We start from the raw sequence: 26,204 nt of genomic DNA, 5'->3' as shown, positions 1-26,204 counted from the left end.
CAGCCCCCCTCCCCACATGAGACGAGAAGAAGGAGAGAGTGAGTAGTAGTAGGCTGATTCAGCAAGATGCTAAATCAAACTCAAGAGCATTAATTACAAGCAGCATTATCAATCAGAGTAAAGTGTGTACAGGGGTTATAAGGTTTGAGATTGATCAGAATGACGATCCGTCAAAAAACCTGTGACGGCCATTGTTGGTTTTCTGCTGATCAGCTAAAGCTCTGCACCACAGATGGAGAACAGGCTGGGATGTGGTACGGAGAGGGGATCGGGGTTAAATAGGTTGTAAAGAAGGGGGCTGTATATGTCATTTGCCCACTGCAGTGATTTGTTTGTTCAGGAGGGGGAGGGCTTGAGGGGGATTTGGGAGGAGGTTAGGGTGCAGAGCTAAAACATAGTAGGGTTTAATGATCAGTTAATCCCCCCACCCTCCTCTACTGGGAGGGCCATATATAACAAAGGAGAGTCTGCAGCTCCACATCATTGCAACAGCAACGAAGTCTAGGTTACAGGCAGAGGGAGAGGAAAGACTATCAGGAAGAGCTCCGCAGCGAGACTCTGAATTAGATACTTCACAGTCCAAGTTAGAACAACAAAGTCAATATGATGCCATTTTTCCTGTTGATGCTTCTAGCTAGCTCCATGGCTGCCATCTCTCTGGAATCATCAGGTAGAGAAAAGTATGCAACTCCTCCTTCCCAGGTCTTCACTACAGCACCGAATCCAACTGAGGCAAAGTCTCGTTTCGCCATGCTGGACGACGTTCGTCTCCTCGCAAACGGCCTCCTTCAGCTCGGCCAGAGTTTACGGGAGTTTGTCCATAAGACCAAAGCCCAAATCAGCGACATCTTCCAAAAGCTGAGCTTTTTTGACCGCTCTTTTGACCGGCTCTCCGTGGTCACGTCAGAGATCAAGGAGGAGGAGGAAGAGCTAAAGAAGACCACCAATTTCTTGAAAAATAACAATGAGGAAATCAAGAACCTTTCACTGGAAATCAACTCTAAGATCAATAACATCCTGCAGGAGCGTTCCCAGCTACAGAGCAAGGTGGGGAACCTCGAGCTGAGGCTGAAGGGACTGTCTCAGAGCATAGTGCCTGCCGATCAACTTGGTGAAATCCAAACACTCAAGGTAAGCTGCTAATAGGGGCTGACTTCATTAATCAAAGCCTGGTTTGTGCACATCAGCAAGCAACAAGCAAGCAAATAAGAACAGAAAAAAAGTTAATGTAAATGCCTTCAACCAACTCCTGTAATTTGTGCTGCATCAAAATTAAAGTTGGACATTGCAAAGAAGGCAAAAGTCCAGCGATAAGCATATGTGCTAATATTTATCATCATATCACTGAGATCAATAGATGTATTACTGTAGGGTTTACTGATAACTCCTAAGTCAACCTGTTGCATTTGTTTTCAACTTCACAAAGATGTGGTTGAAGTTTTTTTTATGTATGATATAAAGACATACAAATTGATTTCTGTGTTTTTTTGTTTATAATAATCTGAGAATACATTCTGTTGAGTATAAACCTGTTCATATAATTTTTTAATGAAATTAGGCGAGTCATATATTATGAGTATAAAAATAGCTTTTATTTTTATTGGCTTTTTCAGGAGGTGATTGAATCTCAAGAGAAAACAATCACCGATCTGCTGACAGCTGTGAGGGAGCAACACGATCAACTCGACAACCAGAAAACAAAGATTAAGAATCTGGAGGAAAAGGTACACAATTATTCAAAGAGATTCAATTTCATTTGTCTTTAAACGCCAAACCATTACCTGTAAGAATAAATATTGATTTAGTGTTTCTGCCTTACTGGTGCATATATTTATTTAGACTGGAATATAATGTGAATAAAGGGCATGAAATTCCAAAACCATAATTTAGTATGGTAGATAAATTTGAGCTTTCTTCCAGATAAGCTACGACAGATTGCAAGATACCGTCGACAAGTCAATGGATTCAGATCCTTCAGTCTCTGATATGTTTGAATATCTGACAGGAAACTCAACTGGCCTGGAGACAGATGGTAATATTATGTCAAATGCATTATCGGGTACTCAAAATAAAAATATAAACGGACGTTTCGGGAACTTGGAATATATTCTTATTTAATTTTTTCGTTGTTGTTGTTTCAGAACTTCCCGCGGACTGCAGTGAGCTGTTTAACAAAGGAGTGGGAAACAATGGCATCTATGTTATTAAGCCAAACCAATCAGAGCCTTTCAATGTTTACTGTGAAATGAGTTCAGGTGGGTGTGATTACAGCAGTCCTATGTGAGAGCGTCAAAAAATGTTTCAAGAGCAGAATCCGACATGTACTGAGAATTCATCTATTACATGTCTTGTATTGAACATTACTTGCAAGGGGTTGGGCGGTAAGGTACTTTTTACATTTTTTCGCACGTACATTTGCAATTTTACGCCTCTTTTAAAAGAAAGAAGTGGTCCCATAAGTAAAAAAGTAGCTCGGGTAAGTATTAACTGGTTTCATTCAATGCTACAATTGCGTTGCAACTTCCCAGACACAGACTGACAAAGGGCAATAGGTAAAATTTAAAAAAAAGGTTATCAACCTAGATAACCACAAAAGGAAAAGGCTATCTCAGAGGACAGATAATAGGGTGACATCCCATTCTCTATCTTTGATCAGGAGACTTCGTGGTCCTTGAGTCAACTTTTGCCCGGATAATACAACAGACACTCGAAATACGTTTCTATTCTTTCTACAGATGGGGGTTCAACAGTCATCCAGCGCAGGATCGATGGTTCCGTGGATTTTGACCAGACGTGGAATGATTATGAGACAGGCTTTGGAGATATGGAAAGTGAGTTTTATTTCAATTATGACAAAATAATATACAACTAAGACTTTTCATTTATGTGTCATAATTCCTAGAAGTACAAATTTTAGTGACAAACTTATTTCAAAGCCACCTGACGAATTATCATACCCCTTGGTTTCCGTGCAACAATCTACTGGATCTACTCTCAATCTACTGGAGATTAATTAGAATATGAAAGATTGAATGACTACATTAAAAGATATGTGAGGGAACTGATCAATATTGGAACAAAGAAAATCCTTTGAGGATGCCTTGCTACTAGAAAGACTATGAAAAATATTGTTTTTTTAGACAAGAGAGGTCAAAACTGGGTGGTGTTTCTTTCTGTGCAGATGACTTCTGGTTGGGCTTAAAGAAGATCCACAGCTTTACAAAGCAGGGAGTTTACATCCTGCATATTGATTTGGAGGACTGGAAGGAGGAAAAGCACTGGGCCGAGTACCGCTTCTCGATGGAGGGTCCCTCCAAAGACTACACCCTCCACGTCAGCCATTTCTCTGGTAACCTGCCAGATGCCATGGCCAACAGCACCACCAGGAGATTCTCAACAAAAGACAGAGATAATGACAGCCACTTCAACTGTCCCCAAAGTTACACAGGCAAGACGCTTGAAAGGGTCTTTCAAGATCAGGACTTTGACACTAAGACATTGGTTGTGCTGTCATTTTGTTGACATAGACATCTAAGTTTTGATTATAAATATCTTATTTCCTGTCCTGACTATTTGGCAGGTGGTTGGTGGTTCAATGCCTGTGGAGAGACAAGCCTTAACGGAAGGTATTTGTGGCTGAGGGGAAAAGGACGCTCCATAAAAAGGAGGGGGATTCACTGGAAGCCCACCACAGGGTCCTCCTATTACCTCAAGTTGACCAAGATCACCATACGACCGGTCCCTGCAACCGAGAACCTCAACTGAGGCTCTCAATTTCTTCACAAAACTCAAACAAAATGATCCATAGAGGAAGAAATTGAAGGAACATGGGCATTAAATCTGTCTAAAACAGCTAATTCTAATGGGCAACATTAAGCTGATTGGTTCTTGACAGTTTCTTTTTTAGGCTGGTGCTAACAGAATAAAAGTCTCCAAGCCAGAGCATGCTGGCTAGATAAATGCAATGATGCAACTATGCCACACAGGTCATTAACCTATTGGGTCTTATCCAGAAGGCATAGTAGAGCTATCACAATGTAACGCCCACACTCACTTGCAAAGTGGGCATATTGATCCACATCAGTGATTTGAATCATTGCAGGCTGGAAAAAAAAGTCACAGCACTGCAGTGGAAAAAGTAAGAAAACTGTCTGGTAGCAAATCATGTGTGATTTACATGTAACTGACAGCTATGTTGACTACTTTAAATTTATTTTTAGCTATGTGATGTGAAGCTGTTGCATGTTCCCAGGGGCATTTTGCATGCAAATGATATAAGCTCAAGAAAAACACCGTACGGCATCGCCCAAATATTTTTAAAAAAGTATCCATGGTATTGGTATGTGATTCAGTGATGGTGATGTCATCAGTTATACACTGTACAAAAAACTGTAGGTTCAAAGCGTTGGTAGAAAAAAGATTCGTTTTTTTTCCCATTTGTTTGTTGTATTATTTTTTTAACTTTGTTTTAGTATTTAAAGTATGTTCGTGCCATTATATGACTTATGCTGGCATTGTTAGAATAAGTTTCCTGTATTGCCTGGTATTGAGTCATATTGACTTATCAGAACTGAACTAGCTTTAGTATAAATATGCCTCATGCTAATAATGTAGCTATGTACTCTACCAAACCATATTTATGAAGAACAAATAAAAATCAGCACAAAGTTGATGTGTAACATTGTTGTATGTTTTAGTGTGGGGTTTTTTTGGGTTGTTTTTTTTACATTTTCAATTTTGTTTTGAACCTAAAACCCCATCTCAACATGGAATTCCACATAAAATAAATCCACAAAGATAAGATCTTGACAATGCCAAAAAAAAAAAAAATGTAATGAGGGTCAGTCTGTTAACGTTCTGCCTCTTCTCTCAGCCTATCACGGTCGCTCTGGGTGGGGGGGTATTAAGACAGCAACCGGCTGCGCTTTGTTAAGCCTCATCCTGGTTGGATTTACGTAGCCATGGGGAGCTTATTATGGTAAAGTGCTTAAAGGGAACCTAAGCTATTCTCCACAGCAGAAGAAACTGTTGACTAATGAGTTTAAACCACTACAGGATGTAGTTTTGATGTTAACATAATAGGAAATGCAACAAATAACTTCATCAGTTGGTACCATACCAGTTACCACATAAAATATGTCCGTGCCATTATATACAAGTTGCATGACAAGATGACTTAAATTCTTTTATTCTTCTTTTCCTTTCGTCTTTTATTGAAGGTCTAAAATATATTTACAAAGTTAAATATTTAAATTTATCCAAGATGTTATGTTATTGTGTGTATTGTTGTGTTATGTTAAAAGTGCAATTTTTGCACATTTAAATGTTCAAATTATGTTATTTTACAGTTTAAATGAATCATATGTTTAATGATGGAACTTTGTGCAATCTTGAGGTTCCAATTCTTATCATAATGCTCCTAAAACTATTTTGAAAAATATCAAAATTGGTTAATTACAGACATTCATTTGGGTTACATTTTTTCACTACCATCCAGCCCTAATTCACAAACAGAATCTTATGCATCCTAAACTTATCTTATAAAAAAAAGGGTTGCTTGATAAAGCATAGCAGCACAATTTTGTTCCAAGTTCAATGACCTCATGGGGCACATCTGGCATTTACTTTAGAAAAAGTGCTGACATAAAAATATCAAAGGAGAAAAACTGCAGAACATTTTGCAATTCCACACAACTTTTTGTTGCAATGCAATCACTGAAAAAAATATTCAGACTAAAAATTCAACATTATGAAGCTGATTTACTGTGATCTGTGGGTTACTTACTGTACGTCTGGTTTTAGTTTATCTGAAATGGGAAGGCACCCGATTATCTGCGAACATGACCTGTGGTAGCAGGACTTAACCTGTCCTTATTCAGATGGAATGGCAGACATGAAGTAAACATTAATGACCCAGAGTCAAACATCACTATGCAAAACTGGCATCACTGCTTGCACAGTTCAAATACGCTTTTAGGCCTTGATTGAGGTCGTCTTCAGTCGCTCATTACACAATTACTCAAACGTAATGTTTGCCCCTGGAGCGTATGCCACTTTTCTTACATTCAACCTTATTTTCTCACAAGGAATCAATTTAATTCAGTTAACAAGTGTTACAGCCGCCAGCTGTGCTATATCCCTCTGTAATCCCCAGATAATTAAATACCTCCCAAAACAAGAGCCTTCACAAGATGACAAAATACATACCCTCAAAAATTAATACAAGCGGCAAATCGCTTCCCTCACATGAGCCTCTTCCTGATTATAAATTCTAAAGGCATCTGTCATTAAAAGTCTGGGTGGGACAACACCTCAGACAAAAAGCATGTGAATATAACAAAATGGGAATATATATATCAAATATATGTTCTCTACCTGTATGTGGTGTTTGGCACGTAGACGTCCCTGGCGGGGAATTCCAGGATCTCCCTCGTGGGGCGAACCCTGCTGTCTGGGTAGGGCTTGACTTGCAGAAGGTCAGGGGTCAAGCAGTAGTGGGGGTTCTCTGGAGCTGGAGAAATGTCCAACTTCAACTGGGCTGTAGTGCCGCCGCAGAGGACAGGATGAGAAGGAGTGGGAGTGAAGAGGGGGTAACTTGCGATGGTGAGTAAAGAGATGAGCAGCACAAGAAAATCAAAGGACGTTCTGTTTGTACCTGTGATGGGTCTGAGTCTCCTCAGCACCGAAGACGGCCTTCTCATATCAGCTAGGAACTTGTACAAGTCTTCATCGCTGAGTCTGTCCCCCTCCTAAAACATTAATTCGTAAAGCTCTCTTTGTGTCGACAAAAATATACATAAATGCATAAATATAGGTCAGATGTGTGTATTTCGTGACCTGTTTGAAGAAGTTGGTAATGGTAAGCGTTGCAGGTCTGAAGCCTGTCAGACTGCATGATTCATCTCCACTGGTGGTCCTCTCTAGAGAACGCCGTCCCATGATGCTCGAGTTCCTGCGTTCTGACCACGAGCCTTTTCTCTCTACAAACAATCAAAAAAAAAAAAAAAAGAACACACAACAAAAGCATTTTTAAATCTTTTATCTCTGTAAAGCCTTTTCTTTAGGGAATACCAAAACAATCCCACATTTATACTCTTTGAGTGACAGGCCATGTGCTTTTCTGCTTGACAACAAAAAAAAAGGCAGCCACGCCAGACGGCATCTAAAAGATACCCTGTGAGGTCAAAGGGCAGATAAACACCAAAGGTCAAATTAAAAATAACGCACCGAGGATCAATAAAGCCGGATACTATGAGGGTTTTGCTCTCTGTTTCAATTTACATTTCTTACTGTTTGTTTTTGAAAAGTTGTTTTTAGATAATGATTTTACAGATGGCCGATGGAACGAAGTGACCACGAGAGTCATGCGTGATCGGAGGTGTCATTGTCAAAGTCTGTCCACACGATATGTGCACTACCCAGGCTGTGAGTGGATAGAATCACAGACCACAGTTTTTGTTCTCCACTAAGTAATGTATGCTGACAGTTACAATTAAATTAAAAGGGGAGTGTCAGACCTGAGAGACTCATCTCCAGCTCCGTATCTCTCTCGAGGCTGCCGGCGCTGTTAACAATGTTCATCAGGTGGATGGCGGTCCAGGCGAAAGGCATGCGATAGCGACCGAGACGCTGGCAGAACTGCTCCGATTGGCTGCGGAGCTTCTCCAGCTTCTCTTTGTTCTACAACAAAATAAAACAGTTCATATATTATATTAAAGTCATTCACTGATTTACTCCTGATTATAGCAACGTTTACGTGATAAAACGGACAGCACTGCCAGAACAGGAGAGCACATTCAAAACTGAACACAGAACAGATCAATAGCGGCATTGATAGTGTTATTAAAACACCTGAAAACATCCTGAAATGTTAATTGTGTAAGTGACGATCATACCTTGGCAGCATCTGACTCTTTGAAGACCATGTATGGCTCAGCACACTCTCCAATATCTCCTTGTTGCAGTACCTTTTCCAGCTGGGCACAAAGCACGTTTGTCCATCATAATCAATGCACAACAAAAAAATTGATGATACAGCCAAGTCTGACAGTAAAAACATTAAAAACATAATGGCTAAAAAAAAAGAAAAACAGACTGTAGAAATGACATCATAGCTGTCTGACCTTGATGACAAGGAAGACATCCTGGGAGGGATAGGTGATGGAGAATATGGCAGAGCGCGCCAGCGTGGAGATGGCCGCTGTCTGGATGTGCGGACGCAGCATCGCCTTCGTCTGCTCCGAGTTTAGGTCGAAGAAAAAGTTCTCCGATATCTGAGGAACACATCCACAGACTCAGGTATTTATAATAGAACACAAATAAAACATCATCAAAGACAAAATGGAATACGACGACCACAGCATGATAACAATCAGAATTCTCCTCCTTATTGCAACCAGATTTTTTGCTTATAATGACAAACATGCTAATATTAAGACACAAATGATGTCTGAAATTATGCATCTCATGTCAAATCTACTCGTCCATCCTTAACTTAGTGACTGCTACCCTCTAGTGTTCGACATTTCAAAGGAAGGTGGGTGGTCTACAGATAAATACATAATGCTAGCGTTTGATTTAACTTCATACAAACACAACAGGGTCACTGCAAAAGGTTTTATAGTCCACTCATCAAAATTATTTTGGCCTACCAACAATTTTAATGGTTCGCAGAAGTGACCCAGTAACTCAAGGCTGACGAGGTAAGCATAACAGCTTACCTTTTTCTTTTCCTTGACATCGTATAAGGCCAAACTAGCAAATATAGGTTCGATTTCGATCTCGAACCTTCATGGAAAGAAAAAGGCAGCAGGTCAGCAGAAACAAAAGAGCTAAGAGGCTTTTCCTGGGGGAAAAAAAGCACTAGCCACCACTTACTTCAAGGACAAGCACTTTACGAGTAGCCTTTGGCCAAAGTGTTCTTTAGGTACTTCAGGCACACAGTGGCGCTCAATGGGCTCCTCCTACAAATTGAAGCAAAGGATCACATAGAAAAGAACACAAACTTGTGTATGCCATGATGACAAACATTTCATGCAAAGTCAGTAATTGCAAATTAACTTATTACCCTTCAGGAATGTTTTTACTATTTCTTTCTTTGGAAGTAAAATATGAATGGAACAGTGACAAGCAGGAACGGTTGCATCCCAGGACAGGTGTTAACTTACCTCATCAAGGGCAGGGTGCAGAGCAAACAGTTCACGGTGGCGGTTGGCCTTGCGTTGCTCTTCGTTGTGCCTGTCGATCTCCTCGTTAGGGGCGCGGTCCAGAAGGTGAGGGAGGAGGGCGTCGGGGAGCGAGTTCTTCAAATCAAAGATGCTGCAGGCCCAGCTGCCACGTGGGGTGTCGTCTATGGACATCGACCGCCGCTTCAGATCATCCTACGGGACACAGCCAATGAAATGAGTGTCAGTGGAGCAACATTTGTGTTCAGATATCTTTCTTTAACACCAATCTTAAGAGGTACCTGGTCATCCTGGTAGGTGCTGTTCTCCGGCATCTCGTCGGCCTCAAACACTTGCTTGGGCAAGCCTTTCTGTCGCTCCTTCTGCTTGTCCAGAGTGTTGGGGTTAAAGCCCGTACCCAGTTTGTGGTATCTGATGGAGCAAATACTCACTTAAGAATTTTCAATTCATCTCAAACATCAAGGTTTAACACATGAAACCCGGTAATAAAAGCTGGCCCAGAGGGAAGCCTTACTTTCTGTTGACGATGGCCCAGTCTTCTGTGTAGGACCTGACGCAGTCTCTGACGTGTGCGTCGGTGTCCCTGCAGCCAGACAAAATCAATCAAGAAAGATTGGTTTTTAATAGCGCGAGTGAGATTTTAAATTGTTTTCCATTAGTGTCAGCAAGAAAGAGACAATGATATTGTTAATTCTTTATGGTACATCGCAGAGTAAAGCGCTCAGTGTGGCGCTACTCTACCTCTTCTGAGCAACAACTGTTTTCCATGACGACAGACTTGTCTAATAAAGTGATGTTGTGACAAATAAAAGCCACTTTTTAAAAAAAAACAAAAAACAACCACCCATCTTTTTCCTGAAGGTACACAAAGCTTCAATATCCAAAAGCAACAAAAGAAAACCAAATAAAAACACATAAAACTATGCAAACACTCAAGTCTTTATTGCCTTTGAAATAAGATGCTGATTTGAGCGTGTTTTATCAAAATAAAAAAAAACTACCAGTGCAGAGTGTGACGCAGGAAGGAAACCTTTTAAGTGAAATATCCAATAATTTATCAACTGACTCGAGTTTTGTTCCAAGTATTTCATTCGTCTAAGGACTAAATGTTTGTTTAGTCTGTTTGATTCTCAACTCATTACATTATCTGATTAAAAATATTGCAATTTCAAAATAAAATTTGTACTGTATAATGTTTACATGGACTGATTTTACTTTTTTAATTTAGCTCTATTCTCTTTTTAATACCAGTAATTCTGAGTTCTCTCCATGTCATTATTTGACGACATGAGACTGTACTACAGTACTTTAAACACACAGCCGCCTCACCCTTCCTCTGGGACGGCCTGGGCGACTGTGCGACACTCCCTGGGCGTGTAGATGACCTCGATATCATCTGGAGGGAACTCGATCAGATCTCTCAGGGGACCCGACTCCACAATGGGGGGGTGAGTGATGAGGTACTCCTCAAAATCCACCGGCTCCACCGCCTCGGTGAGAGGAACCTGGAGGCAGATGACCAGAAAAGAGAAAGAGATAAGGAGACGTTTATTAGCTGTAAAGGCATTCTGATGTTAAGTAGTAGAGCATCAGCGAGTCAAAAATACAAGGTCAATCTGTTATTTCTGTTGTGATATGAATGGTAATGTAACCTAGAACTGAATGCACCTAAGGAATAATTAAAGACCACAGCACTGATAAGCATGGACTTCATGAACAGCCTTTTTTGGTATACATCAATGTGTTCTTGTACATTTTAGTTTGCAACAAACCAATAAATTTTGATTGTCACTCATTTCTCAACAGTCACACTCTCTCCCTCCCTCTCTCTCCTCAGTTTAAACACAAATATTTTTCACAGTTTAATTAAGGACCGACTGAAGCCTAATTAAGCTGGGGGGTTTCTGGCTCAGGGCTGCTGATGGTCAATCGGCACCACCTCCTTAACAAACACACTGTCTGGCCTCATTCCCTCGTAAACCTACAGAGACACTACAGCAGGGATGGGATGCAGTGGGCGGGCAAATTATCCATTATAACACACGGCATTTAAAGCGGCATAAGCTACAGCTATGCCACCATATAAACTGCCATAGGTTCCATTATTGGAGTACATATGAATGGATGCCAGCAAATATTCCGATGATGCACTAACAGTTTAATTTAGGCTGCATGTCTGACCGTTTCAAATGATGCAAGAACAACAGCCGTCACACTAGCACGATGAGCCGCGACAGAATTCCCACAACATAACAGATTAAAGCATTTTCTTAATAATCACTCACTGTGTTAGTTGTTGCAGTACCAATGTTGAGGTTTTTGAAAAGTTGCGGGGAGCCCCCATACTGGCCAGCGATCTGCTTCCTGACTTCTGCCGCCACAGTCCTGCACACAGAGGAGACACAGGTGAGTTACTGAAAGCGTGAGTGATGATCCGATCCACAAACACGATGCAGCTGGCTTGTTATTGCAAGTAATTCTGAAGCTCACAGAGAAGGTATGAGGCAACAAACAATATTTTGGAGTCAGGAATGAATTGATTCTGTGATGGATAATGTGAGAAAATGTGCTACAGTGAATTATGGATAAATACTGCAAAGCCTATGTCATATCTGTGCAAATTAAGAGGAAATTACCTCCCTAAAAAAGCAATTTATGCAAGAACAAATCCTTGCAGTGTTATCACAAAGTGACTATAAAGAGTTTACCCAACTAAAATTTATTTGAATATTAGACAACTGGTTCTAAGCTGCTAGATTTTGCAGACCTGTACATAAGCGTCTTAATGTAAAAGATAAAGCTAACCTTGAGCATTAAATATCCCACTTCTCGTCCTTTATTCTCTCTGTGCGTCTGCTCGTAGCTTTACCACATCGCCTCAAAGAGCTTCATATATTACAACTGAAACAAAAACCTTTGCACCAAAGTGGTCAGCACTAAACTCTTGGTGTCCAACCGAGACAAAGGTCCTTTAAGTCACAGCACCCACAAAAACCACTCAGAGACCTTTGCCTTGAACAAAACAACAATGCAGCAAATAGCTTAAAGGTGACACAAATAATAATGAATTAGAACCAAGGATAAAGAGTTGAAACTGAAGATTAAAGGTTATCTTACATAGGCGGCGTCGAGGAAATGGTTGTTGTATAACGTACAAGATAAGGGAGAGGACGTAAGACAACATCAAAGTCTGGCTTCCCTGAAGACTCTCTGGTGCTGCTTTTATCATTACAGACATACAAATGGTCCTGAAGCAGGAGACTGCACTGTCACATTTCTTAGTTTAACAGAGCAGGACGAAATGCAGTGGCCTCTGCAGTCAAACGCTGTCACCACTTGAGAAAGGCAGAATCACTGAACCAACAAACACATTCCACAGTACAGTACCACTCAATGCATCTAGCAGACCTTTACTTAGCACTGGTCACTGCATAGGGGAATAAGTGGATTAAACAAACAACCCTTGCAGCTATCTCCTCAAGAAAGCCATAATAACTCCCTCAGGCAAAATATAAACCCACAGCCATGGAGGAACTTTGCAAGAAAGGAAAACTTTAAACATCCGGGTAAAGTCATTAGCTATTAAGATACTGTCTCAACTTGTGACACAAGTTAACTCATATCTATTACTAAAAGTCACAACGATAAAAACACTAAAGCATGCTGTCTTCCCCCACAGCTAAATAAAAATGCAAAACTCAGGGAAATTTCACTGGCCATAAATAGAAAAGAAAATCACTGGGGCTTGCAGAACATAAAGTGATCTCTTGCATCACCCAACAACAAATGTGCCCTTTATGAAGATGGTGTTTTATGTTCAAACTGTGGCAGGACATGGTTGCCTTGTCTTTATGGGGGATTTTGCAATTTTTGTCACGCACATTCTGCAATATTGCGGAAAAAGCTGGCGCTATATTATCATTCATTGTTCACTCGTATGTTTTTTTTTAGATGTGTATCCTATGTGAGGAACCTGCAACCAAAAATTAAACACAAATATTTGCCCTAGGGTTGAGAAGATTTTAAATAGGTTAAGAAAAACACTGGAGAATCAAAAAGTCATTGATTTCGCAAAACTGGTTTAATCATTGCTACAACATCTTGAAAAATCTAGTCTTATTTCATTCAATTAGAAGTTCAATATATTGAATATTGAATATTCAATATCAAAGTGGAAAAAGGAGCAAGAAAGCAGGTAATAACAGTCTTTAGTAGCTATAGGAATGAGTTAGCTGGGAAACAACAGTGATTAAAAGATGCTTTTGTTTTGATCTCTCCATCCATCGCTGGGGATGATGGTATTTGACAGCCAGCACAAAGCCCTTTGTTAAAGAGATTACTCTGATCTGTCTGAGGGGCGGAGAGGAGATCATAACGTGGCTACGTGATGTCTGCTGGCAGAGCTTTTTATTCCCGGTTGCTGTTTTACAATTATCTGCTCTCTCCTGTCAGCGGATCGTTACTAACCGAGCAACTCGGATCAAGTCGGGTCTCATCTCCGAACAGTATCCTAGCCGCCGCTCGCTAGCTACAGGCAGGATGACAAGCTAGCTGTTCAAAATAAAAGGTTTTCAATGAACAGTGGATTCATTTCGCTGCAGAACGCAACTTTTATTTTATCATAATATATTTACAAAGGTGTAATAACTCCCCTCCTTTGTTTGCATTCTGGGTGGGGTAACGAGTCCAGCGGCTAGCGGCGGGGCTATCCATCTGGGTGGGTCTGAGCATCTTCGCCGTTTCGGCTAACGAGCGGCTAGGTCGCAGCAGCAGCGAGGCTGCTCTGCTGGCTGGGCCTCCTACACGGGGTTCCCTCAGCAGCGGAACGGCAGCAATAACCATCCTCTGTGTGCTTTTAACGAGGTAAGCTACGGGTCTTAAAGCTTTACCTGCTGATTTTCTGGGCGAAGGCGCGGCGTTCAGCCATGGCAGTGGCCGCTGGTGTGCTTAAAGCGAAATTCCCAGACAGGCAGGCTGTAGAAAGGCACCGCTTTCCACTCGCTCACTATGTCCACAGGGAAAACGGGAAAACCGGAGAATGGATCTTTACCGTAATGACCGTAGTTCCGCGCAGCAGACACACGCCCATTGAAAAGCTGCTGCGCATTGTGATTAAAGCGAAGATATACAGTACATACAGTAGACTGTAAATAAACATTTTTCAGTCTTATTGTTCATTATTTCTCCATTGAGATTGATTTAATGCCAGCTTTATTACTTGTTATCTGGGAAATGTTTTAGAATATTGTAATAGCAAGAATACAATGTGATTTTAATTATTTTTACAAGCATTTCAGATATTCTGTCTATGCAATGGTTAACAACATTTCAATAGCTATTCATCATTTTAATTCCACGTTTATTTTAGTTCATATCTTTCATATTGGTGTTCCTCATTTTATGTATCTTCAGCTTTATGAGTTTGTAATCATTTTATTTCACTATCTTAGGAGTGAAGAAGAAGAAGAGTATATTTACAGATTGTCTTACTATCAAGGACCATTCTGCTGTCATTCCAGGGAACAACACGAACCACACGTGGGGCCCGCTGACGACCACACATCAGCCTGTTTCGGGGCTCCTTTGACAGACAGCTGCTGAAGCCCCTCCCCTTCCTCCTCCCCCTCAGTCCCGGCGGAAACAGCGGTCACGTGAGCTGACTCTTCCACTTCCTCCATGCGAAAGCTGTGCTGTCAGAGGTCAGTGTTGGAAGTTGTGTACAATAGGTAGTTAGTCCTGGGCGACCCAGGAGCGACAGTGGAACAACTTATTTGCAGAACAATGTGACGTTTTAACTTCTGCGTCAAGCGTGACTGGAAAAGTCGCATCGAAGAAGCTTAGAGGTAAAACCCGCCTGGGTCCTGTCGACATGTTCGAGTTCAGATAGTTTTGCATTGTGAGGCGTTCACTGCTCACTGTGGTTTTTTTTAATGTGCGTCAGAGTTCACAGGCCGTGTGGGCATGGGTTCCATCTTATTCTGGTCCAAATGGAGAATAAAGGGAGCGACGAGGTGGAAAAATTGAGGACAAAGTTGTTGTCAGTGTGGCACAATGTGAAGTACAGTAAGTAATTGGCTTCAGGCCTGTACACAGACACACATAAAACCCGCTCATCCATGCTGATGCCTTCATGCATCACTGCTGTGCTGTTCTTACATGTAAATATTCTCTCTGCAAGCTTATTTTGTTTATTTTATTTAAGTGCGTTACCTACACTAGAATTTGCACAAGTGAAAAATATAACTGAATGAAATCGACTGCACACATAAAAGCAAGCGTCAACATTCAATGAGACAAGAACCCACTGCTGTTGAGTCAGCCCTTAAAATAGTTCTTTGTCATACTGTCCACATTGGTTTGTCTCTCAGCTCACTGTCTGGAGTTTCTGTTGTTTTCTGGTGACTGAAAAACACAAAGGCTGTCCTGTAATTTTTAAAATAATGCCAAGTAGTGTAAATGAAAACAAAATCTTGTTGTAGACGGAAATCTTGGAAACGCCCCAGATCGTTGAAGGATGGGGTTTAAAGAGTCAGTCCAACGACCAATGCTTAACCTGGATTTTGTTATTTTTTTAAAATTGTTTTTCTTAGGTTGGGCTCTGAAAACAAAAACCTCATTTAGTAGAAATTCTCCGGTGCTTCTCCTCGGAAAGTGTTACCATTTTAAAGCTGAAGGTACGTTCGGCATGAATCCACACAAACATTTAAAATCACAATAACCTGTGCATGATTCTCAACCCTAGAAACTTAAGGAGTCTTGTGGAATCAGATGACTCCACATGAGATTCCACAAGCTTCTAATGAATAAATTATTGACTTGAGCCAATAAATTTCTTATCTTCCTAGGATGCAAAATGAAAGGGTTACTGTAACTGAAATTCTTGAATGAATCAAATGTTTTTTCTAGATGAGGAAAAATCAGCGGAAGCCAGCTATGAGTCCTCCGATGACGACTTCGTCATGGGGAATGTGGAGGCTTTCCGTAAGGATTTCGCATCCCGAGTTTGGCTCACGTACAGGGAGGAGTTCCCTCCGCTTCCCGCCTCCACCCTGACCTCCGACTGTGGGTGGGGTTGCATGCTGAGAGCCGGGCAAATGATGTTAGCCCAGGGACTTATACTCCACTTCCTGGGTAGAGGTGAGGGGAATTATTTCTGAAATCCGGTGTTCTGTTCTTAGCATCTTAGTTCTCAGAAAATCAGTTTGGTTGGACAAAACCATCGATTGGGATCAAACACAGACATTGCTTTGCTTCACAAGCCAAAAATTTTGAGATGAGCATCAATATGTCACGTCAAAGTATTCAATGGAGTGGTGTAGTGACATTTGTTAAAACACTCATCTCACATGAAGGTTCTGAGTTCAAACCTGACGCTTTCTATTTTTAATTTCTCCCAGGGAGTTGCCATAAGTTAACCTTTGACCTTTTTGAAGGTCCACTTTGCCTGGCTCATATTGTAGTTCTAGAATGCACTGAAAATGTGTCTTACATGAACTTTCTTTGCTGTAGTCAGTTAAAGATATTTAAAATGAGTGAATTCCTCACACCTTTGTCAGATCTATTGTCTCTGAAGTGTCCTAGACTTAATGGGTCCACATAATGAGATGACTGCCAGTTTAATGCAGTCATTTAGAAAACAATATTTAAAACTTGTTCTTCTGTCAAATCTAAAATATGTCACTAATGAAATATTTCTCTATAAAATAACTAATAGCCACTTAAATATATTTATTGATCAATTCCAATTTGATTCACTCTTGAATCAAGGTCATTTTGTTAATGTCTTAGACTATTCTCTGGCTTATTTTATAGCCTGGGCCACTCCCTTTCTCTCCGCCTTCGGCTCCCACCCTGTTTGCAGGGCTAAGGTGCCGTTAAAGTGAAATACTGTACTTTTATACTCAAAGTTATAATTGATCAGAATGACACCTATTCTGTTACTGAGGCTTACAGTCTGTTTAATTTTTCATTTCTTTCTAGTTCTGAGAGACTTTTTGCTATCATTGTGATGCTTGAAATGGAACTTTGATGCTCTTTCCTGATGCTCTCTTGTTATGATAAATAATTTATTCCTCCACAGATTGGACCTGGTCAAACGCTCTGGAGCTCCAGCCTTTAGACACAGAGACATGGACAACAACCACGGCTAAGCGTCTGGTTGCGTCTCTTGAGGCTTCTCTGCAAGGTTCTACTGGACCCTCCAATAACAGATCATCAGCTGTGACCCAAGTTCAGGCCCAGGGTTCTGCGGAGGAAGCTGATACACATTTGAAAGAAATGTACCACCGCACTCTGATATCCTGGTTTGGGGACGGCCCCTCGCATCTGTTGGGCCTCCACAGGTTGGTCCGCTTGGGCCTGATGATGGGGAAGCAGGCAGGAGACTGGTATGGACCTGCAGTGGTGGCACACATTCTCAAGTAGGTCTAGTTGCAGGAACTTTTGAATTATTCTCAACATCCTTCTTCTGATTTTGATAACGTAAAGTTCTGTTATTATTCTTTAAAGCACAAAGGTAATAATTTTCTAAATTCTTTCAAGTAGAATTATTTGGTTGAAAGTTTCTTTCCTTAAACAACACTCTGATCACAACACCTGTCTTCCCCTGAGGTCATAAACCGTCATTGTGTGGCTTAAAATGTAAATGAGCCGAGGCTAGACACACAACCTTCTGAAAGTGTGTGTGGTGTGTATTTTCTAGTTTTAGTTTTTTTTGCAGGAAGTCTTATATTGTTAACATTTTTGTTTACTTTTGACCATTTTATAGTTAAATCTGATGTGAGATGCATTCAACGGTGCACAATAATGTATGAGGTTTAAATGTGTTTATCCGTAACTGCGACTTTGTGATAAGATGCTCTTGAACCTGTTTTTTTCTGATGTGACACGTTAACCTTTTACTGAATATGTCAAATCGTTGTTTTTCAATTCATGGCAGTGTACAAATAACATATCACCTCGTGTCTATTTTCAGATAAGCTGTGCATATAAACATTTAAACCCCCTCCCTCTCTCTGTTTCCCCTTCCTTCCCTCTGACTCTCCCTTAGGAAAGCTGTCGAGGAAGCGATGGACCCTGGCTTGGCGGGTATAACTGCTTACGTCTCCCAGGACTGCACGGGTATGAAAGATGAGACTGCTGTTGATAAAACAGGATCTTGGGCACTGTGCCTAAACTGACCTTTCTTTTTTCCACCTGCTCTCTGTTGCTGGGAGACTATTGAGCTGCTTGGAAGGGTGACAGGAAGTTCACTGTCTGCTTTTTTTTTTTTTTAACTACAAAAATCAATAACACCTCGCCCCAACCTCTTCTTGACCACAGTAACTTTATTTTTGATTTATGTTCGTCTTGTTAATAGCCAGAAGGGATGATAGCTGTAGGCAGACAGTGTTGTGGTATCTTCAGAGGTCACATTACACATTCACAAGCCCCCCTTTTTTTTACATATCCAGTTCTGGGTGGGGCTGTTTTGCACTTGGATAAAAAGTACAAAAGCAGAAGAGCAGACAGATCCTACATCTGACCTTTGCGTTATTGATCCTCCACAGTGTACAGTGCTGATGTCATCGATAGCCACAGAGCTCCAACACCAAGGCAGGCCTCCCCCGAGGGGTCAGGTGTCCCTCCCTCCTCACTGAATGGCCAACCAGCATCTGCCTCCACCCTGACTGACGGCCGAGCCGTCATCATCCTCGTCCCCGTGAGGCTGGGAGGCGAGAAGACGAACCCGGACTATTTTAATTTTGCTAAGGTGAGAGGTGCATGAAGACCAGTGGTGGTTTGTGGAACTTTTTTATCCAGACTGTGTGATATTAAGAGTAATTGATCATCTATAAAGAGTTCAATGTGGGTAATTGTTATTAAAATAATGGTATTTGGAAAAGAAAGCAAATGTATCTAAGCTCCCATTCAGATGTTTTCTGCTCATCCCTCTCCATCCAGAGCATTCTGAGTCTGGAGTACTGCATAGGCATCATCGGAGGGAAGCCCAAACAGGCCTGCTACTTTGTGGGATTTCAAGGTTAGTGTTAACATAATGTAAAACAGAGAAAGACTCACATAGAGAGGTTGGTGTGAATATGGAGATTATTTTGCATAGCATACCCTTCTTATGTGAAGAGACAAAGTGAGTTAATGTATTCCTGTTTGCACGGGGGGGAAAACGGAGAGGAGTGGAAATGGAAGCAAGTGAAGCAGGGCTTACTTTATTCTCTCTGACCCATCAAAGCCTCGCCCATTTATCACAAGTAAACCTCCCAAGTTGTGAGCTGTAATTGATTTCCATAGGAGGCATGCATTAAATTTCATGCGGGCTCCAAAGTGAACCACTCTTCATCACCTTCAGGAGCCAGGAGGAACCTTCAGTTGTACATCTTGGCAGTCAATATTTACGCATTTACATTTTACCAATTTGAAATACAGTGGTGGATGATGTCTAAATGACATGCAATACATTCTCCCTGCCAAGGCGCGGCCCGGCGCGGCATTTATCATATGCAAATGCTCGGATATAATTGCGTGTTTGTAAAAGTAATTCCCCTCCACAAAAATTAAATGACAGCCTCCTTTTTTTTCGGTGGTGTAAAGAATGTGCTTCTACAAATCTATCTCATTATGCGGGATTTAATCCACCGCGGTGGATATTAAAAAGCAGCAACCTTCTGGGAGACATATCTTGATGCACACAAGCCTAACAGTAGACTGAGCAGGTGACTTTGAGCTACTCTGCATAGAAATTGGAGATAAGCACATTTTTATAATAATCTGATGTTTTTGAATAACTTGTCTTTTGTTTTGTCCTTGCAGATGACAGCTTGATTTACATGGACCCTCATTACTGTCAGTCTTTTGTGGATGTCAGCACCAGCGATTTCCCTCTCCAGGTAATGTGAAATTACACAGACTGGAGCCCCAGTAATGTGAATTTAATAGTTTCTGTTAGTACTTAAGAGTATGAATCTTGAAGCAGCCCCCAGACCAATTGCCAAAGTCTCCATCTGGTGATTTATTCGCTGCTCAGATGTGTGAAGCTGCCACTTAAGAGAAATACTGCAAATACAGGATCGGGTATTATGAACCTGAATATTTTAGAACCCATACATAAAAACCTGCACACAGCCATGTATAGCAACTTTGTTTTATGCTTCTGCATGCATGGGGAACACAATGTGACCACAGACAACAGAGTTGTAAATTTATGGCTGCTGTGACTGCAGATAAATAGGATTTCATTCATCAAACGATGCACAATGCATCTTATTCGCTGTTCGCGCCGGCGTGCAGTGGATATATGTGGTCCGACGTTTTGGTTCCGTCAGTTTGATGAATATTTTTCTGATATATTTTTTGACTTGTTGTCTAGTCATATCACTGTCCCTCACCAAAGAAGATGCCTTTCAGCAAGATGGACCCGAGCTGCACCATCGGGTTCTACTCCAGAAGTGTTCAAGACTATGAGAGAATAAGACTAGAGGTTTCTAAGGTACAGAGCTGTGCTGCTTTAAAGAGTCTTCACCACTGTCTTCTTTTTGATCGTCTTTTCTATTATCATATTAGTTGTTGTAGTTTTATTCTGCATGTATCTGTTTTGAGTCTTAAAAATATATCTGCATAATAAATGCCGACCACTAGATGGCACCATTTAGCCACGAATCAGCCGGAGTTCTTTCTTTCTTAAAGCAGATGTTTTGTTGGGTTGATGTTTAAAACCTCTCATCTCTCCTTCAACCTATCACGCGCTGTCTTTGAATACGGCATTGGAACAATCTTGAAATAAAATTAAATTCCTCAGGTGGCAACATTACACACCACTAATAAGACAAATCCTCTCATTAGGCTACAAGTGATGAAGTTCAGAGCAAACTGTTGAGCTGATATGTCTGGTGAAAAACCAGCGCACCTCTCAACCGCTGATCTTTTGGTGTTCCAGCTGCTGCAGCCGTCAGGGAAGGAGAAGTACCCCGCGTTTACTTTCGTCCAAGGTCACGGCAGAGATTACGACATGTCGGCCTTCATGACCCCAGAGAAGAGAGAGTGGCCTTTCATCCGTGACCCGCGGAGGACGGTCACCATCACCACCGGGGACTTCGTGTTGCTCTGACAACGCAGATCGCTGACAGGGAACGTTCTGTTTCAATGAATCAAACTGATTGGTTTCAATCGCCTCGTGTCTGAGTCTGTGTGACACTAAAGGTTAAAGAACTTTTTAAAACTACAGTAATTCAGTTTATGTGCCCCCGGAAAATGTGTTTCAATTTTATTAAGTCATTAGAACTGTGTTTTGATGCCTCGCGATTGGAGCTGCTGAACATTTTGTGAGGAACATTGACGTTGTTTTTGGCGCTCTGCTTAATTTAATAACGTTTTTATTATAATCACACAGAGAAGAGAAGCATTTGTGGGAACACTATTCACTGTTGCATCATTGTTTGTCGTTTTATGTTTTTAGGACAAACAGTTGGGTGGGGACTTAATCAAAATCAGCAGTTTTGGGAGATTTGCGGTGGGAATTCTCTTGGACATTAGATCGCTGACTTTACCTCAAAGGGATTTGGTGACAATAATTCTCATGTCCAGGTTAACATGCTGTCGATGCCACCGGGTCCACAGAGTAGTAGTAGCTATGTCTAAAATCTGTCAGCCCACACTTCCTTGTAGAAGCCTTAATTAATACTTTGACTTTGACTTAATACAGGCACCTTAACCAAAGTAAACAGGGACATCCCTGTTACGAGGGACATCTGTCGGCATGTCATTTAATCTATTCGCACTAGAGTTTGTTTCATTCTATGAGCAATAATATCAACGCAATTTATGCGTCACAGTGCGAGTGACCATTGGTGACAGGAGAGTTTTCTGAAGGGACAATGGTTTCTTTGAAAACTTTAAGGCATGAGTAAGAAAAGATGCTTTACAATAAAAAAGTAAAACAACAACTGAAGTCAAAAACTCTTAAGTCTCATTCAGGGACATTCAACATGTAGTTTAATTTATTTTTCAACTAACCATAAGTATCTCAGAGATGTACTGTATTAATGGTACAGATCATTATTATGTGGGTATAGTTAAATGTAGTTGTAGCATTTTTTCCTAACCTTTCATGTTATGTTTCTTTTGGAATATTAGCTCCTTTTTTCATAATTTGTCTTTAAATGATCTGTTGCTTTTTTTTTTTTTTAAATCAAGCATTAAAACACTAGACCTCTTGTTCATCTTAGTCTAGGCTGCAAAATCTGGTCACACACATTTGATTTATCACCTAAGCTGAAGTGCAGTATTCTGGATGTTGTTCATGTACTCTCCTGAATTGCAACACTTTTTTCTAATGTATTTATAAATTAACATATGAAATATGTCTGTATGATGTAAGGTGATTTTAACACTGCCACATCCCCCAAGAAATTTTTGAACAAAATAAAAATATTTTGCTTTTTCAAATGGTCTTCTCCTTTTTTGGGGGGGTGGGGGGTGGGGTAATTGTAGGAAAAGATATTTGCTTCTTTTAAAGTGTTATATCTGAACCTCAGAGGTGTGTTGAAATGTATTCAGTCTCTTCCTCTCCCAGTCAAATGTAGTAGATTAAAACTAATCGTACGTGCTAACCATCTCTACAGCCCATTAACCAGGGACTGGGGAGGGGGGGGGGGGTGACCCAGTGACACTGGTGGGGATTGTGTTCCTCTGGAGGAAAAGAAAATATCCTTGTGTGCAAATCTCTGTTGCCATGGATAATCTGTGTGTTTCCCCTTCAGTTTGAGCTATGCCGGACTGTTTTCACGTACAATACAAATTCTTGTATTATGATGGGCCTTGCTTTTTAAAGGCCTAAGCTGTCCCTTCTTCCATGATGGACCCCGGGGGCAAGGTTGAGAATGTATGGACCGTAATGTGGGGACAGGGGGGGGAAGAATCCCTCATCTGTTCTCTTGTCCACCATGGAGAACCAAAGGCAAAACACATAAAGGCATCATTTAGATCCGCTGTCTGATCTGTGTTCATGTCTTCTTCTTTTTTTGCGTTGACTGCCAACCTGCTGTGTGGACGGAGCGACGACATTCCCCAGCTTTGGGAGATGGAATGGGCAGGAGGGAGGTGTGGAGGGGATTTGACATTTGGGGGATTTTTTCTTTTTTGTTTTTTTGTCCAAAACATAAAAGCGCATTTGTGCTGGGGGGCAAGCAAAGATCTGAGGGGTTGGCTGTGTTCTCCATGTATTTACAGTTGGATGTATGAATATTTGATTAATGAGCTCCATGCATGGATGTGTGTGTGGGGGGGTGGCTTTTATAGAGCAAGTGGATTACACAAATAACGTCCACGGCGTGCCCCCCAGTCCGACGCAGCTGCCCGACGCGTCGTTGCCCTTGCAGATTCCTGAAAATCTAATACGCAGCTGAGCAAATTCCTCACAAAGACGGAGTTCATGAGAGCCATTCCACCGTTCCACAGATGGATGGATGGATGGATGGATGGATAGGGAGTGTGTGTGGGAGGGACGCTGCAAATAAAGACCCCGAGTGGCCTAATAAATATTTTATTTTGGTGTCATCCGCAGGAGGAAATTGCTTGTGGCGTGCAGCCCTGAGAGGGATCAACAGTGGAACAGATCAACTCAGACCTCGTAAGGTCTAAAGATCAGACCTGTGTTTAGAAAAAACCCCCCCGATGAGGTCAAGTCCTGCAGTCTTCAAGGGAGGGAGGTTGTGGGGCCTTTGCCTCTTGATCTCTTTGGGTTAAATTTATATGTTTCATTCAAAACATGCACAGAAAACAGTAAAGGGACCAAATTCTAGTGGGATGTAGGATATATGGAATCGATTAATCATTCTACGGTGAAATGGATGGGAATGTGTAATACAAAGATCTTTAATATGTTACATGAGGCCTCTTCAGCTGTCTCCTTGAGTTGATGTCAGTGTCTGAAATATATCAATATAACCAAATCTGTGTCATTTATTCACAATAAAAAGGATGACATGTAGTCCCAGCAAAGTGTCTTTTTTATCCCTTTAACCCCGACGTTCTCAGGATCTCATTCAGCCGGGATCAGACCATGATGGATGAGACTGAGAACATCCAGAGGAACTAGATTTAACAAGAAGAAAGGGGAAGACACAGGGGAAGACGTGGTAGAAGTGTGTGTGTGTGTGTGTGTGTGTGTGTGTGTGTGTGTGTGTGTGTGTGTGTGTGTGTGTGTGTGTGTGTGTGTGTGTGTGTGTGTGTGTGTGTGTGTGTGTGTGTGTGCGTGTGTGTGTGTGTGTGAACGTTAAAGAGGTAAAAAGTGAAGTGGCCAGTCTCTTCTTTTCATAGGCAGTGTGTAAATTTATATGGATGAGTGTGTAGTTTACACATGTACAGCTTGTGTGTAATTCATTCTAAATCATACGTGTCACTCTTCCCTCCCTGTCTTCACACCAGGTGCAGGGGGTGCTAGATTTATACCCGGTTAGCCCTTGCCCACCCTTGTGGAATGCCATGCATCTTCAAACAGGTACTCCACTTTGAAATCTCATCTCGACGTGATATCTCTAAGCGGCTAAATATACCCGGCTCCTGGATCCTGCAGCCGTCGGTGCGTAAATACCGGCCGCACCGCATCAAACTGCGTTCAGAGTCTCAAGTCTGTCCGTGCAACTGTCTGCTTGTCTCCACCCGTCTCCTTCCCCACGCCCCACCCATCTATCCCATTCATAGGAGCTCCTGGGGAAGTGCTGAGGCACTGCATACCTCACACATGTCTCCTGGGTCAGAGCCAGAGAGATGTCAGGATGCCATGATGAATCAGCGCCACACAGGATGGGAGCTGTAAGGGAGAACATGACACACTGTACATATGAGGCCAAAGGTTCTTCAACTTTGTCCATCCCGGGAATCAAAGGGAGGGGTCATATTTTCGGCCAACAGGTAAAACTGATCATGGCCTGTTTCAAATAAATATGGATGCTCGCTTCATGAACCACAGACTAGCCACAGCTAGGACTTGTAGAATATGTTGGACATGTTCCTGGCTATTTGAGACAATGAGACTCTTTGCAACTTTCTGCACTCTATACTTTTGAATAAATAAATTCGTAAAAAAGGAAAATCCCTGATTCATATTCAAGTAAATGTGTAAATTACTTTATTGTGTTTTATGATTTCTGTAAAGAAACTTTTTTTTCCAATTTCGTTTGCTGACTAGATGGCTGGCTGACTGGATGGATGGATGGATGGATGGATTGGATGTATGTATGTATGGAGGAACATTTGTATCTCACACACAATAAATGTCCCAAAGAAGAGACACAAATTTACTTGCTTTTTAAAAAGTATTTGTATTTTTACAATTCTTTTTTATTTTATTTTAGCAATTCATTTGTTACAATCCTGTCCTGAAATTAACAACTTCATTAAATGTTGGCTGTTTTGTGTTAAATAGATCATTTATAACTTGTGGCTGAGGAGGGAAACATCACAAGTATTTCAATCAAGTATTGTGTTCAGAAATATTCCTCAGATTACAAATTTATCTTTACCAGAGAGGCCTTTTCCGACATATAACATATATTCACAAAGATGCGTGAGGGCCTTCACCTCCACCCGGTGGAAGTCAGGAGCGGGCCCCTCCGTGGGCCCCTCCGTGGCAGAGGCCCTTGCGTCGGCTAACCTCGTCTGGCTGTGACAACAAAAAGGCCAGTGGAGTTAACATTTAGATAACGGATGTGTGTGCCGCTTTCCATTTCCGTTCCCGGTGACAGGGAATCTTAGGAGCACGTCAAGAAAGGCTGTGCGTGTGTGAGTGTGTAGGGTGTGGGTGTGTGGGTGTGGGGGGTGCCCCTTTGTTTCCTTCATCTCAGGGGTGATGTGGAGGAACGACGAAATTCCTCATTCTGCTGTCCTCTGAGGCATGGCCGGCCCTCTGTCAGCTTCCACTAACCAGATGCATCCCAAACATGCACCACGGCTGAAGACGGAGGAGGGGGGGGGGTATTGCCTGCTGTGTAGCTGTCGACTTGTTTCTCATTGCATGCCTGTCGTTGA

General features: G+C 41.5%; 3 protein-coding genes across 6 annotated transcripts in view; 2 read left to right on the top strand and 1 right to left on the bottom strand.

Annotated features, from left to right (window-relative positions):
• The window catches only part of dock7 (dedicator of cytokinesis 7), a 54,746-nt gene extending 40,559 nt beyond the window's left edge, over positions 1-14,187 (bottom strand). For all 4 annotated transcript variants that reach the window (XM_068320038.1, XM_068320039.1, XM_068320040.1 and 1 more), the window contains exons 1-14: positions 14,075-14,187; positions 11,471-11,570; positions 10,515-10,690; positions 9,700-9,768; positions 9,467-9,596; positions 9,168-9,380; positions 8,878-8,963; positions 8,721-8,787; positions 8,124-8,273; positions 7,896-7,976; positions 7,518-7,680; positions 6,838-6,980; positions 6,656-6,749; positions 6,376-6,538 (exon numbers count right to left, since the gene is read on the bottom strand). In XM_068320038.1, coding sequence (XP_068176139.1) covers positions 6,376-6,538; positions 6,656-6,749; positions 6,838-6,980; positions 7,518-7,680; positions 7,896-7,976; positions 8,124-8,273; positions 8,721-8,787; positions 8,878-8,963; positions 9,168-9,380; positions 9,467-9,596; positions 9,700-9,768; positions 10,515-10,690; positions 11,471-11,570; positions 14,075-14,112 — 1,673 coding nt within the window. In that variant the 5' untranslated portion in view covers positions 14,113-14,187. The remainder of the gene's footprint in view (positions 1-6,375; positions 6,539-6,655; positions 6,750-6,837; positions 6,981-7,517; positions 7,681-7,895; positions 7,977-8,123; positions 8,274-8,720; positions 8,788-8,877; positions 8,964-9,167; positions 9,381-9,466; positions 9,597-9,699; positions 9,769-10,514; positions 10,691-11,470; positions 11,571-14,074) is intronic.
• angptl3 (angiopoietin-like 3) lies at positions 499-4,793 on the top strand. The gene is made up of 7 exons (XM_068320044.1): positions 499-1,131; positions 1,614-1,724; positions 1,921-2,032; positions 2,142-2,255; positions 2,736-2,831; positions 3,182-3,448; positions 3,581-4,793. Exons 1-7 carry the CDS (start codon positions 604-606, stop codon positions 3,763-3,765), a joined length of 1,413 nt encoding a protein of 470 aa, XP_068176145.1. The 5' UTR covers positions 499-603; the 3' UTR covers positions 3,766-4,793.
• Positions 13,846-22,589, top strand: atg4c (autophagy related 4C, cysteine peptidase). Its single transcript, XM_068320043.1, has 12 exons — positions 13,846-14,048; positions 14,705-15,028; positions 15,127-15,248; positions 15,776-15,859; positions 16,092-16,322; positions 17,266-17,605; positions 18,235-18,305; positions 18,734-18,936; positions 19,128-19,206; positions 19,992-20,068; positions 20,548-20,667; positions 21,115-22,589. Exons 3-12 carry the CDS (start codon positions 15,173-15,175, stop codon positions 21,283-21,285), a joined length of 1,452 nt encoding a protein of 483 aa, XP_068176144.1. The 5' UTR covers positions 13,846-14,048; positions 14,705-15,028; positions 15,127-15,172; the 3' UTR covers positions 21,286-22,589.
• The last annotated feature ends 3,615 nt before the right edge of the window (positions 22,590-26,204 follow it).

This window comes from Antennarius striatus, chromosome 7 (assembly GCF_040054535.1).
Source record: "Antennarius striatus isolate MH-2024 chromosome 7, ASM4005453v1, whole genome shotgun sequence".
NCBI classification, from domain to species: Eukaryota; Metazoa; Chordata; class Actinopteri; order Lophiiformes; family Antennariidae; genus Antennarius; species Antennarius striatus.
This window is presented reverse-complemented; position numbering and strand designations above follow the sequence as displayed.

Coding starts and splice junctions, on each gene's coding strand:
- atg4c (XM_068320043.1), top strand. CDS start 15,173: ATGGAGAATAAAGGGAGCGACGAGGTGGAAAAATTGAGGACAAAGTTG. Junction 15,860..16,091: donor TTACCATTTTAAAGCTGAAG/GTACGTTCGGCA, acceptor TGTTTTTTCTAG/ATGAGGAAAAATCAGCGGAA. Junction 20,668..21,114: donor TAAGACTAGAGGTTTCTAAG/GTACAGAGCTGT, acceptor TTGGTGTTCCAG/CTGCTGCAGCCGTCAGGGAA.
- angptl3 (XM_068320044.1), top strand. CDS start 604: ATGATGCCATTTTTCCTGTTGATGCTTCTAGCTAGCTCCATGGCTGCC. Junction 1,132..1,613: donor GTGAAATCCAAACACTCAAG/GTAAGCTGCTAA, acceptor TGGCTTTTTCAG/GAGGTGATTGAATCTCAAGA. Junction 1,725..1,920: donor TTAAGAATCTGGAGGAAAAG/GTACACAATTAT, acceptor GCTTTCTTCCAG/ATAAGCTACGACAGATTGCA.